Raw genomic sequence first — 18,399 nt, forward strand, 5'->3', positions numbered from 1 at the left:
GTAATTTATAATTTTGGGAATATGAGTTTCCTGTAGTAAAACAATGTCTGCTTGTAGGGTTTTCAAATGGTTAAATATTTCAAATCGTTTCTCCTTCTTTGATTCCACGTACATTCCAAGTGACAATCTTCAGTGGTGTCATATCTTACCTGACTGCTGTGGATCACTAGTCTTGTGTGTATGTAGTGTGACAGACTTTAGGTGTGTGGTTAACCTTAAGTACCTGTGTATTCTGAGTTGTGTGTTATCTATGTATGTGCACGTGTTTCCCCTGTGCAGTAGATGTTTGTGTGTGGCTGCTGGAGGGCTACATAGCTGGCTGACTACGTGGAAGAAGAATAGAGAAAAGGATGTAGACAGTGTGGAGTGAAAGTAGGTGAAGGAAAAAGAGTAAAGGGAAGGAAAATTAAAGTGAAAGGAAAGTGAGTGATTACGTATGGTGAGCGCTTTGCAAAGTGAGTGAGTGAGTGACATTAGAATGACAATAAACATTTACATGAAACATCTGCGAGAGAACGAGTTTGAATACTGGATGTAAAGTTATAACACATAGTTGCATTGCATCTATTATTTTTTTAACAAACCTTATACATTAAACCATTGTTTTTACATACCACCTGCTAGTAGAGCCACGGAGTTGCTTCCCGGTCCCGGTAGAGCTCTCCGTTGACGTACAGTTTGTCGACGCTGATGACAGCCCTGCAGCCTTCTGCCATGAACCTCTTACGGATGGGGAACAGTCGGCGGCGGCGGTCGAGGATCTCCTTGGGAAACTGTTCGTTGACGCTGTAGTCGGTTCCCTTCAGCTGTCTGCCCCGGCTCTTAACCAGTTCCTTCTGCTTAAAGTCATGAAACTTGGCAACGATGGGTCGAGGGCACTGGCCATCCGGTCGTCTTCCTCCAAGTCTATGCGAACGGTGGAACGCCATCTTGTCGACAACTTCCGCTGGAATCTTCATCTGTTGTTTAATGTTAAGTTTTTAATTGTGGTTTCAGTGTTTTCCTCCGCCTGTTCTGGAATCCCAGAGAACACCAGGTTGTCCCTCATGCTGCGGGCCTGCAGATCGATGATACCTTCTTTTATTTTTTTATTTTCGGCCGCCAGCTGAGCCACTTCCTCCGTCAGGGACTGCACCGTTCCTTTCAGGGCCTCGTTCTCGGTTGTGAGAGAAATCACCTGCTGCTGGCTAAATTCCAGGGAGTCGCGGAGGGCCATAAACTCTTTGTGGAGGAGTTCCACTAGCGCCAGACGTGCGTCGAAGCTTGATATTTTTTTCTCGATTGACTCCAGGATGTCCGTGATGTTTTTATCCGCCGAGCTAGCTCCAGGTGACTCAGGTGAGTCAGACGGACGGGAACGCTTGTTGGGAGCCGTCTCCTTTTTCCCCATTACCAGACGCTCGAAGCACTCGTCGATATACTCGAAACTTTCTTCGGTGTTATCCAGAATGGTAGGGTGGTTGATTATTTTCCGTAAAATAAGGTAGTTATTTATTTAAATTGGCGGATAGTTTGTCGCGCTGTTGTTTACTACCGGTGTCGCGCCGCCTTGTTGAATTTCTCGTGCTGTTCTCGCAGAGTCTCGCGTTCTCTCACAGCATCGCGTCTCCCCTCAGACAGTTGTTCCTTGATGACACGACAAAGTGCTGTTCAGCGGACTCAACAGATTCAACAAACGAATGACCCACAGACTTTTCAACTTGCCAGGATGGAAAACAAGAATTTAGCCGAGTCTTTGAGCGCAGACGGATCTAAACTTACAACATGGCTCATACATCAAGAGGAACTGCTTGAATGCCAATGGGAGCGTTTCTAGGATGGCGCTCAACACTTGTGTCAGAGTGGAGGGCGTCGAAAAAGGAGCTGATGGCAGCAACTAGGCTGCTTCCCTGCCTCACCTGAAGGCACTGACTCACAGAGGAAGCCACCAAATATCAATAAGGGCCGATTTAGCCGTGCACCGCTCCAGGATAAAGAGCTTATGCACGAAACCTCGGGAAACGCACTCTGCCTTGCTGCGTGAAACGCTGCCGCTTCAAGCAAATCCCTGATTAAATCCCCCGAACACGCTTGGTTGGCTGGGTGAGTGGGCGCCTGGTGTTGGCTGTGAGGCCTAGTGCCAACCGATGGGAGAGAAGAAGAGGAAGATGAAGACGATGAAGAGGGAGGGACAAAGACAGAGAAGCAGAGCGAGGGAGGAATTGTGTCTGTTTGAAAACCGCCTGTTTGTTGCCCCTCCCTTGGAATATAACACCATGCATGCAGCTATTCTGTTGCCATAGTTTACATTACCCACTCAATAGTTATATTAACGTTATGGTGACTGGCTGCTCATCACACGCTCAACAAGTTGATGTTGTGGCCGCGCAACCGAGGGGAGGCAGCAGGAAATACGCCGACTCTGAAAAGGCCAGCATCACCAGAGAAGCTTTCTAGATGAAACATCCATTTTTCATACGCAATGCAGGGATTTACAGCCTTTGTGAGGACACAATCATTACATTTCATTACCTTTCCTGGAAACCTCTTCATCTGATTGTTTATTACCTTTTAAAAATGAGACGGCTGTGTTTCAGGTGGACGCGCACACACACACACACACACACACACACACACACACACACACACACACACACACACACACACACACACACACACACACACACACATTATTCATTACTCAGATTAGACAAATGATTTTTAAAGGATCGTGTTCTCCGACCACCTCGTTACCCTCTAAACACCCGCCTTTGCAGCCCACAGCTGGTAAAACTGAGCAATGACACGCATTTACAACACTTTTATTTACAAGACAACATATTAGCAGAGCGGCTGAATGAAAGCATGGCATCGGTGCGGCCTGCGGCGACTCACTGACGGGTAATCAGCCTACGCGTCCCATTTACGCAGGCTGACTCATGTCATTTTGAATGGAAGCCTTGAAACAGGTTGAAAAGGAAAGAACAGGAACCCAAGGTAACGCGGTGGCACTGGCTGAGAGTCATTAAGCAGAACTCAACACTTGGGTTCACACACACCATGTGTGTGTGTGTGTGTGTGTGTGTGTGTGTGTGTGTGTGTGTGTGTGTGTGTGTGTGTGTGGTGTGTGTGTGTGTGTGTGTGTGTGTGTGTGTGTGTGTGTGTGTGTGTGTGTGTGTGTGTGGAGGAACTGTATTGTTAGTGATTTATGAGCCAACAAAAATACTTTTCTTCTAGAGCACTGCGTGACATTCTGTTCACAATACATTAATAACCATCAGAGAGAAAGCGAAGGCTGCGTCCACACGGACTAAAACCCTGCATACGTAAGAAAGTGAGGTTCTTAATGGGTCTGTTCACTACATTTTTAGTCTCCACTTCATAAATGTCTGTTCTGAACCTTTTTGTCAGTAAATCACTTCATATATATCCTTTTATAAAGAATGATCGCTCACATTTCGAGAGGTAATTAGTGCTTCAAAGTAGTGATGGCTTAAGGTTTTGGAAGTGGGGCAACTCTTTCATGTGTTTTTAGGAGTTCCTGAGCCCATCCTCACGTGCGGAGGGACGGGGAGCGAGCGAGACCAGCAACGACGAGCCGTGACGTGTCACAGGCACTTGGCTGTTGTTGTTTTATTGGTCGCACCCTCGAAAAATTTGCAGCGAGCGCCGACGTTCTGCGGGAGCGCAGCGCAGCACCAGGGGATGCGGTTGGATGAAAGGGGCGGAAGCGGAGTGGGGACAGGGTGCAGCGCGTGTCAGCGCTGTCAAACGCAGTCAAAAGCGCTCAGCGCAGTCGAAGCGACACGGAGCTTTGGCTCCAATGCACGGAGCCAGGCTTACTGGCTTACCTCAGCACTGCACCAGAGAGCGGCTGTCACTGGATATTACCGCGTGGACCACTGGGCTGATTCCCCCGCGACAAAGTGGACGAGGACAGCTTTGCACCCCCCCCCCCCCCCCCCCCCCCTCTCCCACCCCTCCTGCCCCCGGGACACGCGCTTCCCTCACTTCCTGAAATGTGTATGTGCACTTTTTTTTGCTGTTGGAAACATTCACATTAAATATGAATAGCTGTAATAATGGAAGCTCTCTGAGATGGGTACAAACATGTGGTCCAGTGTATGCGACACAAACCTCTCAACATTCTTCATGGCCACTTTTATTGTCCGGTGCTTTAAAAAAATCATTTTGCTCGTTTCCGTTTTCCTGTTATGCTTTTTTTTGCTATGGAATACAATACAGCGCTATTTCTAGAATATGTGACAAACTCTTGCAGACTCAGGCTACAGCATGTGGTGAATGGCGTTAATTCCCCCTGTATAAGGTTATGTGCAGAGCAGCGTCTTAAGTCAAAGTGTCCTGCATTTCCTCCTCCAGGGACAAGCGCGCAGATGAGTGGCTCGGGCTGGATCTAGTTTTCAGGCTTATGGAGCCGTAGAGTTTGGCCGAGCGCTTGGAATAAGCCACCACCTTCCTCCTGTACATCTCCCCCTTCCACATGGAAACCATCAGCAGCGTGGAGAGCACCACGCCGCCCAGCGTGAGCAGGCACAGTCCGGCTATGACGCACCGGTCCAGGTGGGCGCCGATGCGGGCGCTCTCCGTCTCCAGCCTCTCCATCTCCCGGGCCGACACGCTGTCCCGGTCCACCACCACGTCGCGCGGCACGGCGTACGAGATGATCACCAAGGAGATCCCCGTCACCAAGAACGTGACCGCGCTGATGAAGCCGTAGTCTACAGAACTCCCCGAGCCCTCGCCGATGGAGAGGTCATCCTCGGACATGAAGGAGAGCTCCGGTAGCGCCTCCGAGCAAGGCTCGCCGTTGCGCACGGCTCTATGAGTACTTTTACGCTTGGAGTCGGGGCTGGCCAGTCGCAGGTTGACATTCTCGTCAATGTAGGTGAACGACGTCTCCAGCTCCTCGTCGCAGCAGACCCGGATCCTCTCCTCGCCGAGGTGACCGAGTTTAACCTCCGCGCCCCCCTTGCGCGGCACCGTCCTCGGGGCCGAGAGACGCGGACCGTGGCAGCTGCGCGCCGGGTTACAGCCCGCCTCCCCCGGGAGCGCTCCTCCGGTCGAACCGCCCGCCTTGCGGACGTGCAGGTCGCCGGAAACCCGGTCAAGGACGCCGGGAGAGTCGGGCTCATCTGTGGGGAGAAGCTCTGGAGAAGCCATTCGTTTGTCGCCGCGCGCTCGTTCTCTCGGAGGCTTCCTCCCACGACGCTTTCACTCCAGAACATCCCTGAGAGGAGAGAACACCCACTGGTTTAGTTAAACGGCGCATCTTAATTACATTACTTCCTCTGCAACGCGCGGGGCTCCGTACTCACTAATGCGCAACAAAACTTGTGAGTAACATTAAAAGCGCATCCATAGTGACAACACCAAGACTTTAAAGTTGATTGGATCGTTTAGGAAAAAGCCGCGGACACCATTCTTGAAAGAGGCTTATAGTAACGCTGATTATCCAAATTAGCCCTGTATCCAATTAGCACAATCCTCATAAACCAAGATCGAGATCTACTCCGAGTGTTTTAAAAAGACCCCACCTGGTGATTGATGCATTGGAAGTGTTTGGAAACCAAACATCAAATATCCATAAACATAAGCAATGCCCACGGAAAATACAATCACTACTTCTAAACGACGGGTCTGGACGGTCCTGCACACTTTATTTGAATTCAGTAGCCGATTTAAGACGCTCCCCTGAATATGGGTGGACCTATCACACAGAATCCGGCTTTATTTTCTTTCCTCTAATCCCCTCGAAAAAAAAAACCCTCCCAGACTGCGCAAACCTATATACAAAGAAGCGGAATAAACTCACCGCGCTACTTCAGCATCCATTCCGCCTTCTGACTCGCAGCCATTACATCTTAGCGGGGCCGCATGACGGGAGCAGATAAAGAGCCTTATATGCCTTGAATAGCCTGGATTCCCCCCCTGATCGACGCCGCGGCAGCAGGCTGCACCGAGGGGAGCTCTGTGTAAGTCCCTCCCACGCACGGCGCTCGGGCTGCACGCGCTGAGAGGAGCGCCGCTATCTGCGAGCCGACGGAGATAAGCGGCCAGTCAACGCGGGCGGCGCGAGGACGTGAGGGGGCTGGAGGAAACCCCGGAACTGGACGGCCACGCTCTACTGGCGACGCCCTGCGCGTGGAGGAGACAAGCCACGAGGCACGAGAAGGCGGGCCAGTGCCATAAAGTTGCTGAAGACTCTACGTTATTCCAAACATCATTCAGGTGCAACACAGCGATTCCCCTGGGATGAACCCACACAAGAAGACGACGGAGATGGAGAAAATAATCTGCATGCAGCCTGTGGTTCCGTGCAAACATAGATGCTGATAACATGCACCATCTGTTCCGTGCTATTTTTTTCAGGTTACTATGTCAAACGTTTAATCTACAGATCTAATGCTCGTTCATGTGCAGGAAGCCGCTGGAAAGTGCACGTCTTCGTCAGCCTCATCACTGAAGATGAATGACAAGCAATTATCACATCAAGTAACTAAGGCACATTTAATTGAAAGTTGACATGTTATAAACTACATGCTAAGTGCAGGACACCGACCGCTTAAAAGCTTAAAGCCACTTTAAAGCGAATATTCATTTGCTGCTGACTGTTCAGCCTGCCGTAACAGAAGCAGGCGGCAGCTATAAATATAGTCGCCGCTTCTTCCCAACGGCTGCAGCAGGTGAGTGGCTCTGGCTCGCTTCCCGAAAGGACTCCATTTACAAGATGAGTAAAGACAGAGGCAGGGTGGGAGGAAGGGGAGGGAAAGCCGGAGCAGCACAGGCGCACAATGACTTGCTCCATTCATTTATTCCACAGATCAAAGGCAGCGATACGCAGCCGGGTCGGTGTCTGATGCAACAATGATGGCGGCTTTGGGTCAGAACCTTGGTCCATTCAGCCAGAACCGGGAGAGGAAGCGTCTCACGGCGCGCACATACGTGGAATAACACCAGATGCTCCGATGCTATCTGTCTGCAACAGTGCACCGCTTTTCCTGCTAGCAAGGACACCGGGCTGTGGAGGAGGAGGGGGGGGTGTCAGAGGAGCTGGCGCTTCCGTAAAGGCTACAAATCCTCGGTGTGTCTCCAGCCAACGGCACAGAAGAAGGGTTATACAATATGAGTCTATGAGGGAGGGAGGCGTGAGACCCTATGAGTCCGGGAGGACGAGAGAGGAGCCATGCACGCATAGCAATCTGAATTATGAAGTGAATTCATGAATGAGAGAGTGACCTCTGCTCCAGGAGCTGCAGGAACCTCTCAGTGTCTGACGGTCACCACAGCAAAACGTGCTTATAGCTGCAGTAAGAATTTACACCCGGTAATCATATATGGTCATATTTACATGCAGCATCAGTAGGGGTCACACCAAGATCTGAATATTAAGGCTTGGCCTTTGACTGCCATTTGGGAAAACCAAGCCAGTTGGGATATATTAATATTGCATGTGTAACATATTCAGTGTATTTAAATGACACCAGGCAAACCTGTGATAAGCTGTGGAAGCTTAAACAGCACATATAGTGTATTTACACCCCACCACTAAGCATGCTGCACTCCATGCTGTCTCCATGTGAGTATGACGTGAGCAGGACATGCGCCCGACTCGCCTCCAGTCCGTCCACCCCCGTGAATCCCTCGAGTGTGAACCGCATGGCTGAGGTGACCTTGGCTCCCCAATGTGACCTACAGTACATGCCGTCCAATTAGACTGATGGTTTCCATATTTAACCTGACTCTTGACCAGATGGAATCTGTCTTAAAATGGTCAGGAGCCCAAACGAGGACTCAGGACAGTTTATGTCGCTGTACTGGAAGCACGGACTCAAACCACATTAGCACCTGCTGCCTCAGGCAATAAGCTAATAGGATACAGATGTAAGGTTAACACACAACATGTATATATACATGAATACATATATAGTAGCCAGCTATTTATCAATAACTGCACCTAATCCTTATATGAGCTATCCTTTCCTGATAAGAAACCTCTGTGTATCTAATAGTGCACACTACACTAGGGCAGTGTGCCACCACAGCAATCAGCAGTGCTACTGTACTGTATATATAATTAATAAGTGCGTGTTCACAGTCCTCCGGGTTCGTTTGGGAGGTCTGGAGCACGGAGTATGCAGCAGCTTTTAAAAAGCTGAAAATGCAGGCGGACAGGAAAGGACGGGACAGGACGGGCCTGAGGTGGACGCTGGGCGTGTGTCACGGTGGCACACACAGCCATGAAATATTCAGGACCTGGACACAGCGCTTCATCTACTGTGGCAGTCCTAATTGAAGCAACGCGGCTGCTCCCACAGACGGGCTGCGATAATGGAAGGATAATAATAATGGCCATTTCGTGGGTGTGTGTGTGTGCGTGTGCATGTTCAAAGATTTACGATTCATGAATAAATAAGACGTCACCAAAAAAGAGGAGAAAGGGATTCAGGCCGTCTCTGATAATTCCGCCACTCCATCAACTCCTCATCTCTTTTATTGTCTCTTTACCATAATTAATGCGATGCGATCACCTCGCAGCCACAGCTGCTCCTGCATTACACGGCTCTCGGTGGTAATTGAATGTCCTGTTTCGCTGCTTCCTCCGCAGCTCTGACTCCCTCCTGATGCACTCAGTCATAACTGCAGCCTAATTATGACACAACAAACGCATGTTTCAGCTGCTCGATCCCATTTACTCTGACAAATCCGCCGTCAGGCTCCTCGCGCGCCACGAGCGGAGCCCAAAGTCAGAGGGACCACTCTGCAGTGATAAGACGAGCCGCTCAGACAGGCCGAGACGAGTTTAATTCATTAGGTAAATTTAAAAAAAAGTCTTGAGTTACAGCCAGAGACGTCATTTATGTTTGGTGAAGTGAGCGAGCCAAGCACTGAGTAGTCTGCTGGCACTACTGCTTTAAACAATCCAATGTTTACCTTGAATTGTCAATTAGGAGCAAAAGGCTGCAGCAGATGAACAATGGATTATATTACCAGAACCACTGCTGGGAATCTGTGAATAAGAGCCACTCACAGGACAGTTCTGCCTGGTATTAATAGTGTTCCCTGCATCTCGTTTATTGCTTGTTCAGCATTAGATAAAGCTTCAAAGAGGCCAAATATCAGCCACTGATGCACAAGGTACGCTATAAATAAAGTCTGGGGAAAAATGATAAACGTTAGATGTGACATTGACCTTTGTTTCCGAAGAAAAACAAAAAAGGCAGCATACATACACCACTGTAATACATTCACACTAAAGGCTTTAGATGGTACATCAGTAAGAACTACTGTACTCCACTCGTGCTCACACACTTGCATGTGTCTCTTTCAGGTGACGTTCAGCCTGTATTTGCAGCAGCTCTGGTCCTCAGTGTGTCGATAGCAGCGTTGGACCAGGAGGTGGCAGTGACGGCCCAAGGTTACAGGGAAGCAGGCTGCAAAAACCAGGATCAAGTAGGGTTTGAAGGACCATTATGAGGTCCTTTCACTTTTACTGCACCTCAATATTGCCATTTTTATTTGTTCATATTTACATAAAAGCAGCCATCCATCACCTAAACCACAATAAATTGATAAAGTAGATACATAAACTCTGTAAAGTAAATAACTTGATGTAAAAGAATTAGTTTTCGTCCAACAGAAATGCAACATCTGCAAAACATCTGCAATGCAAAGATTAATGATTGCTTAATGCTTAATGATTAATTAATGAATTGGCTCCAGCATGTCTGCCACCAATATAGTAGAGAATGAGTGAAAAATACTCCAATCCTGAACATTATATTATTCAGGTGCTTATTGATTTTTTTGTTTCTGCTTTAATATTAATGATAAATGGATGATGAAGTGTCTCCTCTGCGAGCAGACAGTCCCTCAGGACACATCTGGGTCTGCCTGTGGGCCCAATGTGCTGCTCCCATGCCGTTCCGGCAGCAGACGGCTGCGCAGATAAACATCCAGGTATGTCTCTAGGTGTGCTGGCTGCGTCTCTGTGTGCAGCCGAGGCATGTTATTCCCTGCAAACGTCCACTCGGACGGAGCTGGACACCACCCGTCCACTTCTCGCCCCCGTGACAGCTGGCACTGCCTGCAGCACGAGCCCTGTGCAGCAGATGAGAGACTGACAGGTGCACTGTGATCGTGAAGCGGAGACAACAGAGAGTGGAGGAAGGCCAGTGTGTGATGGGTTTACAGATTCAGCCTGGCCTGTAATCACCTGCACGGCTGTTAATATTTTCCACTGAACAAATGGATAAATAGAGAAACATTCATTCTCGTTATGAAAAAAAAAACAAAATCAATATTCACTTTAAAATTACTTGGGGGGCATGCTGTGTGTGACAGCTGTGGTGGATGCATTGTGCAGGCAGCGCCGTCACAGTCTCCCTCCCGCTGGTGAATTTACCTCTGCGACCCCTGCTGTGACGCCTGGCGATCCGTCACGGTGTCCCTGCGAAGTCGGACACTTCATTTGGCCACCGTGCTATACATCGTGGCCGACAGGAGGGGATCGATATTGAATTAACATCGCCTGGTAAGTTATGTGGGATTGGCGTCTCATTAGTTCATCCACACCCTGAACACCACACCCACGGGCAGCAGGTGACCCTTGACCTCTGCCCTCTAAGCGTGCAACGTGCTAAATGTGTGGACACACCTTTTCATTCATTGTTATTACGGACATTTGCTGTTGTTTGTGTGTAGTTTCAACCAATTTTGTAGTTCTGATTGATTAGCGATACAATTACATCATTTATTTCATGATTCTGAAGTATGTGCCGTAAGGTACGGCAAGTACAGTCTTTGCTAAATCCGCACGCTGCTCGCTTTTTCCCATGTGATGGATTATGTGGTTAACTAAAGAGAATTAGCCTGATACAGATTAAGAGACTGAAGAGCACTTTAAACCGCATTAATCCTCTATTGACATCCAAGAGCATCGCCGCTAATAGTCAGGTAATCAGGCTAATCTAGCCACAGTTCAGAATCAGCAGTCTTTCAGCTTCCGTCGCTAACCAGCCTCCCGGGATGGAGATGCACGCGTAGACGATCACATGAACAGCTGCATCGTCTGCTGTGCTGACATCTGAGTAATTTCATCCTCTGGCGTCCCCGGAAATAACAATAACACTAATCTGGACTAGTGTTGAGCGACTGCCCAAAGCTGCAGTCGCTGTGTTTATCTCTTTGGCTACGGGACCTGAATCACCGGAGGGAGGGGGCAAATGCTGATCACCAGTGGGAAAATCACCAGCCCGTAGATGTGCGTTGGCCCTTCCGCACTCATCCGCTCTCCCGCAGATGGCGATAAGTGAAGACGGTGGGGGAGATCAGGCAAACACCTCGTCTTTACTCTCCTGCAGATAATATTCCAGGTGTGTGGCCTCGGGGGAGGACGACGGCCGCGTGCCGTCACCGCTCCCCGGACCCCACACGCTCTTCTTCTACGTTTTAATTTCCGCGCTGTCCTCGAGTGGTGCGAATCTCGTCAGCGAGCCATGAAAAGTCATCGAGATGCTGTCAGAGACAGATGACAGAGACTGTGAGCGTTTAACACAGTCTCCACATCAGACACTGTCTCTACTGTTAAGACTCTCCCTTTCTCCATTCTTGCCCAGTGCTGCTCAAGTGGGAGCTACTGTATATTTGTGTTCTGTACGTTTTTTTTGTATGAGATGACTCATACAAAAAAATTAATAAACATTGTTAAAACATCTATTATTTAACTTTTTGCCCATTCTGAAGTCAAATCATGAAACCTTTAGACGGCTCAGTGCTTTCACAAATCCATCTCTTACATCATTTGACATTTAGTTACACACAGGAGGACATTTATGTTTTGTGTAGCTATTAAGGTCAATTCTCCACAGAAAATCTGACTGAAACATAATATGACAGAAAGAAAAAAAAAACACATCTCTTACCCAGATCCTCTTCAACCTTCACATTTTCTCCTGTTAAACTATAAAAGGAGGATTTTAATTTCCTGTTGCTTTTCTTCATACTGTTCATGTATATTTTCGTTTGAAATAAAGCAAAGAACAAGCAACATATCTTTCTAACTTTACATTACTTTACATTACAATGCAATATTTACGTACAGATATGTTCATACTGTATGTTTGACTATTAGCAGCATCAAAGCAGCACAAGCAAAATAGGTTTATTAGAATGATGGCTGTTTTTAAGTGTCTGGATGCGTTAATGTCACTGAAACTCGGGAATTTTCTATTATGGCTTCAGGAAATGTAGAGGATTTATTAAGAGAATTAGCCCACAACAATTCATAAACACCCTGGGCTTTTACACAAAATGCGTGAGTAATATAGGCAGAAACGTCCTTGTACTTGTTTCGATTCACATGGTGGGTTACATAACGGGATTTATAATGAAGAAGCAGGAGAAGAAGCAGAAGTTAACGTTCAGGTTTGCACCAGAAGAAAAATCGCTACTTACGCATGAAGCGCAACCGCATGGGAGCCCGTAACATGAGGAGTGGGGGGGTGTTTCCAGTGTCAGCTGTGACTGCACGGTGCGTGAGGCTCTCAGGAGCGGAGAGGCTCTGCGGGAAGCTCTCAGTCATGACTGTGTGAGCTGGGAGGCAGGCGCAGGACGCACAGCTGCCGCTAACGCCTCTGCTCTGCGCAAACTTCAGCCTTTTTAGCGTCTTTGTGGGAAATGCACTGGATTTCACGTGCCAAGTTGGATTTTAATGGATTATGTAGGTGAAACTGGCTTTTTGGAGGACTCCTGTTGGGCTCCTTTCGCTGGGCCCCTTCAAGTTTATTGCAACTGAGAGAGAGTTTTTCTGATTTCATTTACTCCATGGTGGCATTTGCGTAAAGCGCGCAGAGCTACAGCGTCCCCGCTATGGACAACCTCACCATGGACAACGTGACTGTGGACAATGACACGTCGGCGCAGGACAATCACACCCTGGGCGTCTGGACTGATTACACCACTCAGTACAAAGTGGCCAGTGTGTTTCTGGTGTCCCTCATATGCGGCGTGGGCATCGTGGGGAACGTGATGGTCATACTGGTGGTCCTGACCACCAAGCACATGCGGACACCCACCAACTGTTACCTGGTGAGTCTGGCCGTCGCGGACCTGATGGTTCTGACGGCCGCCGGGCTGCCCAACATCACCGACGCCCTGTACGGCCAGTGGGTGTACGGCTACGCGGGCTGCCTGGGCATCACCTATTTCCAGTACCTGGGAATAAACGCGTCGTCCTGCTCCATCACTGCCTTCACCGTGGAGCGCTACATCGCCATCTGCCACCCGATTAAAGCGCAGTTCCTGTGCACGTTGTCCAGGGCGAAGAAGATCATCATGCTGGTGTGGGCGCTCACGTCCGTGTACTGCGTCATGTGGCTGTTCCTGTCGGACACCACGAAATTGGCGTACGACAACGTGGTGCTGCTCAGCTGCGCCTACAAAGTGTCCCGGAGCTACTACCTGCCCATCTACTTCACGGATTTCGCGGTGTTCTACGTGCTGCCCCTCATGCTGGCCACCGTGCTCTACGGACTGATCGCCAGGATCCTTTTCCTGAACCCGCTGCCCTCGGATCCCAAAGACAGCTCCAAGAAGTGGAAGAAGGAGACGAGTCGGGAGGGGAGGATGATCAGCACCAACTCCTCCAGCAGCACCACGGCCGCGTCCCGCAGACAGGTGAGCCACCGGAGCCGCTGCGCTTTTACGCGCGGGAGCGCGCGTACAGGGGAGAATGTGCAGCTCAAAATGACGGGATGTCCTTTAAAAAGTAGACAGAGAAAAGACAGAGTAAGTAAGATTACGACCCCTTTTCACAGACATGCCGAATTCTGCACATGCATCGAACCATGACGCTCTTTGAGAACAGAGTTCGGAGGTTTACTGAGTCTCCCTTTAGTCATTTGGCGTCTCCGTTATTCTTCATTTACACCATTACGCTTTTTAGTCTAGTTGATAGTTTTGAATTCGTTTTCATAAACGTGTCTGTCTTAAGTGTTTTTTTTTGGTTCTCTATGGGGCCTCTGACCTCTTGGCCACCTGGCCCGAGGCTCCGAACTCCGTGACGTCATTCCCGAATTCTGAAAATCAATATCAATATCAATCAATATGAGACGCTATGAGAGACTGACACAGACACTGGAGTCTAAAGCACCTATTTCACACATTACACAATAGTATGATTGTTATTTGGATACAACTGTTTCATCTCCTTGTCGGCTGTCACCCCACATTTATTAAGTATATTTGCTCATGATTTGTGTCAATCCTGCATCAGCCCAGCACAGAACAAGGTTCCCCAATACATTCTAGACAAGATCAAGAGAGAATGCAATGAAGACACAAACCACAGACACACAGGTGGACAGCAGAGATGGATGCTTGTTTATCAGATCAAGGGGGGACAACGTGGGGGACTGGGGCTGGAGCCCTGAGGGAACTCCACTGTTCAATTACTTAGCCTCAACTCAAATAGACTTTTGGCTTTTTTTTCACCCAGATGTATTGTTTGCGGTTTATCTCTCACTAATCCGCAAACACACCGTCGCATGTGTTTCTGCTGATTAGTGTAACCAGCTCGCTGTGGACACAGGCAGCGATCCATACCTTCACCACGCCCCTTACTGCATTACCGAAAGGTCGAGGAGCTAATGAGATCTAGGAATTTTCACTGGCTAATTACATTCAACCCAGTTAGACTCACCTCGCTGCAGCTGATGTGTTACAACACAAATATGCGTCACAGTTAATTACCCGCGATTTTATAATAATCAAATTACATTTGTGAGTTTGTTCATCCAGACCCTGAAGCGCTCGCTTTGATCTGACACCTACACAGATGCTGTCACTGTTACTGGTTACTGAATAATTCTGACGTTTGCAGATGTTTTGGTCATACATGTGTTTAAGCAACAAAAGTGTGATTGAAACTAGAGAATATGGCTTTATGCACCAAATACACAGTACATGGTTCTAAAGTTTGCCTTGAATTGTTTTCTTGAACTTGATATTAAAACAAAACGATTCTATGTCATTTTGTGGCCATTTTTAATTACAACATGAAGCTGTAAATGTCAGACATGGAGCAGGAAAACACTCCACCCCCCATGAAGATGGCGCAGACTGTTCTGTTTCCTTCACAACCCAGAGTTGCTCCTGGTCCTCCTCCTCTGCGATGCCATGTCGGCATCTTAAAACAAACGCAAGCATCAGGTCCTCACGGTGTAAACTCACATTTGAATAGCAGCCAAGCACTTCTATACAAAAATGATGGATATTCCCAGTGTCATCTGTGTGACCTATGCACAGAAACCAGGGGGGTTTGGCCTCTTCGGAGTTCAGGTGGAGGCAGCTGTGGAGAACAAGAAACAGCTGATGGTTTCACTGTGCAACCAAACAAATAGCATTTTCCACAAACAAGGTAACTTCAGTACAATTTAAAATTGGTCTGTCAAAAACCGCTGAGCAGGATGTTTCGTTAAAAGCCAGCGTCGGTTGGGTACAGGGTGAAATGGATACAGACTGAATATAAGGGCTGAACTGCAGGACAGAAATTGAATCTAACACAATCTGTCCTTCAACCTGCAGGTGACCAAGATGCTGGCCGTGGTGGTGGTCCTCTTCGCCCTGCTGTGGATGCCCTACCGCACCTTGGTGGTGGTCAACTCCTTCCTGGACAAGGCCTACCTGGACACCTGGTTCCTGCTCTTCTGCCGCCTCTGCATCTACCTGAACAGCGCCATCAACCCGGTCATCTACAACGCCATGTCGCAGAAGTTCCGCGCGGCCTTCAGGAAGCTGTGCCGCTGCGGGCCGCAGCGCAAAGAGAAGCCGGCGTCCTACAGCGTGGCGCTCACCTACAGCGTCATCAAGGACATGTCCAACGGCGAGAGCCCCGACCACTTCACCACCGAGATGGACGAGCTGCACACGCCGACGGATCAGTACGCGCCCGTCAGCGCCAAGAGGCCGCGCGAGGAGCCGTCCCTGTCCGGGAGCGACGTCAAAGCCTGAGGGGAAGATCGGAGCTCCCGACAGCTGCAGCGCGGACACTACGGACACGTGCGGACGAAATGTACACATAGGGTTGATGTTTAAGTGTTCTCTGTGGAGGACGCCCCCTTTATTTGACAAGCCTGTCTGCTACAGCCCAAACACGGCGCGACGGGACCAGCAGCCGCACGCTGCAGGCCAAAATCTAGTTTACCGATACATCTGCGATGGTGAAGAGGGGTCTAATGTATCTGAGCAAACAGGAAGCGTTAATAATGCAGGCCGCCGTGCACCTCACGCTAATGGCATCCATTAGACCAACAGGTGTTTCACACCTCTGTATAATAATAGTTCAAGCTCAGCCGTCCGCAGCGATGATGTGGTTGAATCAACAGCCCTTCACAGAGTTTGTGAAGAGACTGTTTAGATATTTACAAAGGTAATAAAGAGAGGTATTATGAGGGGAGAAGCTCTCCAGTTGTTCTTCGGGATGGGTCTAATTGCTGGGGAAGGCGCAGGAGCTGTGCAGGAATAGAATCACACCTTCATTTTAAAGTTTGTGGTTTTACGTGTGCGACTGGAGCTTCAGCATATCATTTCTGAACATTACCTTCAAATGAGTGCTCAGCCGAGCCGCGTTTGAGCCGATTATCGCTGTGCTGTCAAGGAGGGAACGTTATCGGCGGTGCGTCGCCCCTCCTTCGCAAACAGCCTTTGTTGCTGGCGTCGCACAACCGCGGGGTTTCATTTGAACCGACCCCGAGCGCTTTTCCGCTGGTTGCGCGCCCGCTCCTCCGCTCTCTCGCCACCGGGAGCCGTGTAATTCGAACGAATTCGAATGAATCCGAACGCGCGGCGCCGTGACATTTTAATCTCGCTACTGGAGAGAAAGCGCGGGCCTGGAATTACATGACCTTTTAAAAAGGTCCAAGCGTGAGAAAGGGATGGATATTACAGACGCTCAATTAAACCCGCTGTGTCGTTTTAAAATCAGCTAAACCCTAAGAAGGTTCTGCGGGCCCTGGGTCCCGACGGCGCCGATGCCCACAAGGTGCTGTGTGTCATAATGAGCCATGTGTGTATAAATCTGATGTGCAAATTCAGGCCATTTGTCACTTGTGTGGCGGTAAGTCATGGACGTGGCCCACGACTGTGGAGCTCACAGCTTTCCTGTGATTTATCTCCTCAGAGCATTGACGGAATGTGTAAATAGATCGCAACAAAGTGCCGAGTGCTGGAGTCGGTGCCGTGCGCAGTCTGTACATAGCTCACCCAGCGATTAAAGGGGCCATTTTCTGCTGTTTCTCGGGGAGCGCCGCGAGGGATCGGGGCCCGTTCCATCCTAAGCAGCAGGCTTTTTGTCTTCTATAGAAGTTGCTCCAAATTGATTGTGCAGTGCAATGTGAAATGAATTAGATATTGTGTTTTGAGACGTGTGCCAGCGAGCGCGTTTTTTAGAATAATAGCTTGTTTTGAGCCATTGTTCCGTCACAGTGTTCTCTATCATTTCACACACGTCCGTGGATCCTACGCAAATACTCTCTAAACAGCCTAGAAGAAAAGTTTAACGTCTACAGTTTGTTGTGTAACATGCACTTTTATTAATTCCCCTCTTGATACATGCCGAGCAGTTGTGTTGTGATGCTTTCGATTTTTAGAACACGAAGATGAGAAAACCCGATACACGATCTTTTTCCATTTGAGATGACGCTTTCTGTTCCAACGTAGCTGTCGTCTGGTCTTGCTGTTGGATGGGTTTGTTGACTATTTTGTAATGTTCTTTGACTACAATAAAGGCGCCGTGATAGCAGAGCCTAGCGGATGCTGCGTTATTACTTTACTGCCACCTCAAGCGATGCTGTAGGACGGGCTCCTGCACTCCGCCAATGCGGACCTGCCACGGGCAGAGATGAAGATCTCCGTCATCCATCAGCCACGGGGAGCTGGTTCATGAGCCACGGCCGCCCCCCGATGCATCAATCAGCGGGTCGGAGGGTGGGACTGGAGCTACTCTGCACGGGGAGGTCCAGCTTTCACACAACTCAGCCTCACATTCAAGTTTGACAGGGCTTCCTTTGTGTTTAACCTGGGTCATTGGTGGATGGACGTGATCTTTGTGTTGAATAAATTGCAGCCTGTCACTGATATTACACCCCGTTTGAATTCTCCTCTGGGTTAACTCACTGCTGCGTCCCCTCACCTTTCTTATACATCCCGTATAATTGCACCCGGTCTGGTTCCCTCAGACAAATTGCTATTGTGAGCCAGTTACAGGGGAGAGACTCTGGTCACGGTGCTGCACCAGGCAGGTATGATGATGTTTCTGTATTTGAATTAAATCTAACAAAGACATATTGATTTTTTCAGAAGAAACAAGGATGCTGTTGATTAGACTGAGATTAGGAGGCACCT

At 48.9% G+C, this 18,399-nt stretch overlaps 2 protein-coding genes across 2 annotated transcripts; one reads left to right on the plus strand and one right to left on the minus strand.

Moving 5' to 3' along the window:
- Positions 1-4,125: 4,125 nt before the first annotated feature.
- On the minus strand, positions 4,126-6,108 carry LOC114843701 (transmembrane protein 74). Its single transcript, XM_029130515.3, has 2 exons — positions 5,813-6,108; positions 4,126-5,227 (listed from the first exon to the last, which is right to left on the minus strand). The coding sequence occupies exon 2, from the start codon at positions 5,158-5,160 to the stop codon at positions 4,327-4,329; it is 834 nt and encodes a 277-aa protein (XP_028986348.1). The 5' UTR covers positions 5,161-5,227; positions 5,813-6,108; the 3' UTR covers positions 4,126-4,326.
- Positions 6,109-12,529: 6,421 nt separating this feature from the next.
- On the plus strand, positions 12,530-17,799 carry trhra (thyrotropin-releasing hormone receptor a). The gene is made up of 2 exons (XM_029130452.3): positions 12,530-13,674; positions 15,583-17,799. The coding sequence occupies exons 1-2, from the start codon at positions 12,868-12,870 to the stop codon at positions 16,006-16,008; spliced, it is 1,233 nt and encodes a 410-aa protein (XP_028986285.1). The 5' UTR covers positions 12,530-12,867; the 3' UTR covers positions 16,009-17,799.
- Positions 17,800-18,399: the final 600 nt, after the last annotated feature.

The sequence above is a fragment of the Betta splendens genome, chromosome 16 (assembly GCF_900634795.4).
Source record: "Betta splendens chromosome 16, fBetSpl5.4, whole genome shotgun sequence".
In the NCBI taxonomy this organism is placed as follows: domain Eukaryota; kingdom Metazoa; phylum Chordata; class Actinopteri; order Anabantiformes; family Osphronemidae; genus Betta; species Betta splendens.

What these genes read in the sequence shown, in the direction of transcription:
- LOC114843701 (XM_029130515.3), bottom strand. Translation starts at nt 5,160, where the DNA reads ATGGCTTCTCCAGAGCTTCTCCCCACAGATGAGCCCGACTCTCCCGGC.
- trhra (XM_029130452.3), top strand. Translation starts at nt 12,868, where the DNA reads ATGGACAACCTCACCATGGACAACGTGACTGTGGACAATGACACGTCG. An exon ending in CGGCCGCGTCCCGCAGACAG is followed by an intron (nt 13,675 to 15,582) that starts GTGAGCCACCGG and finishes TTCAACCTGCAG; the next exon opens with GTGACCAAGATGCTGGCCGT.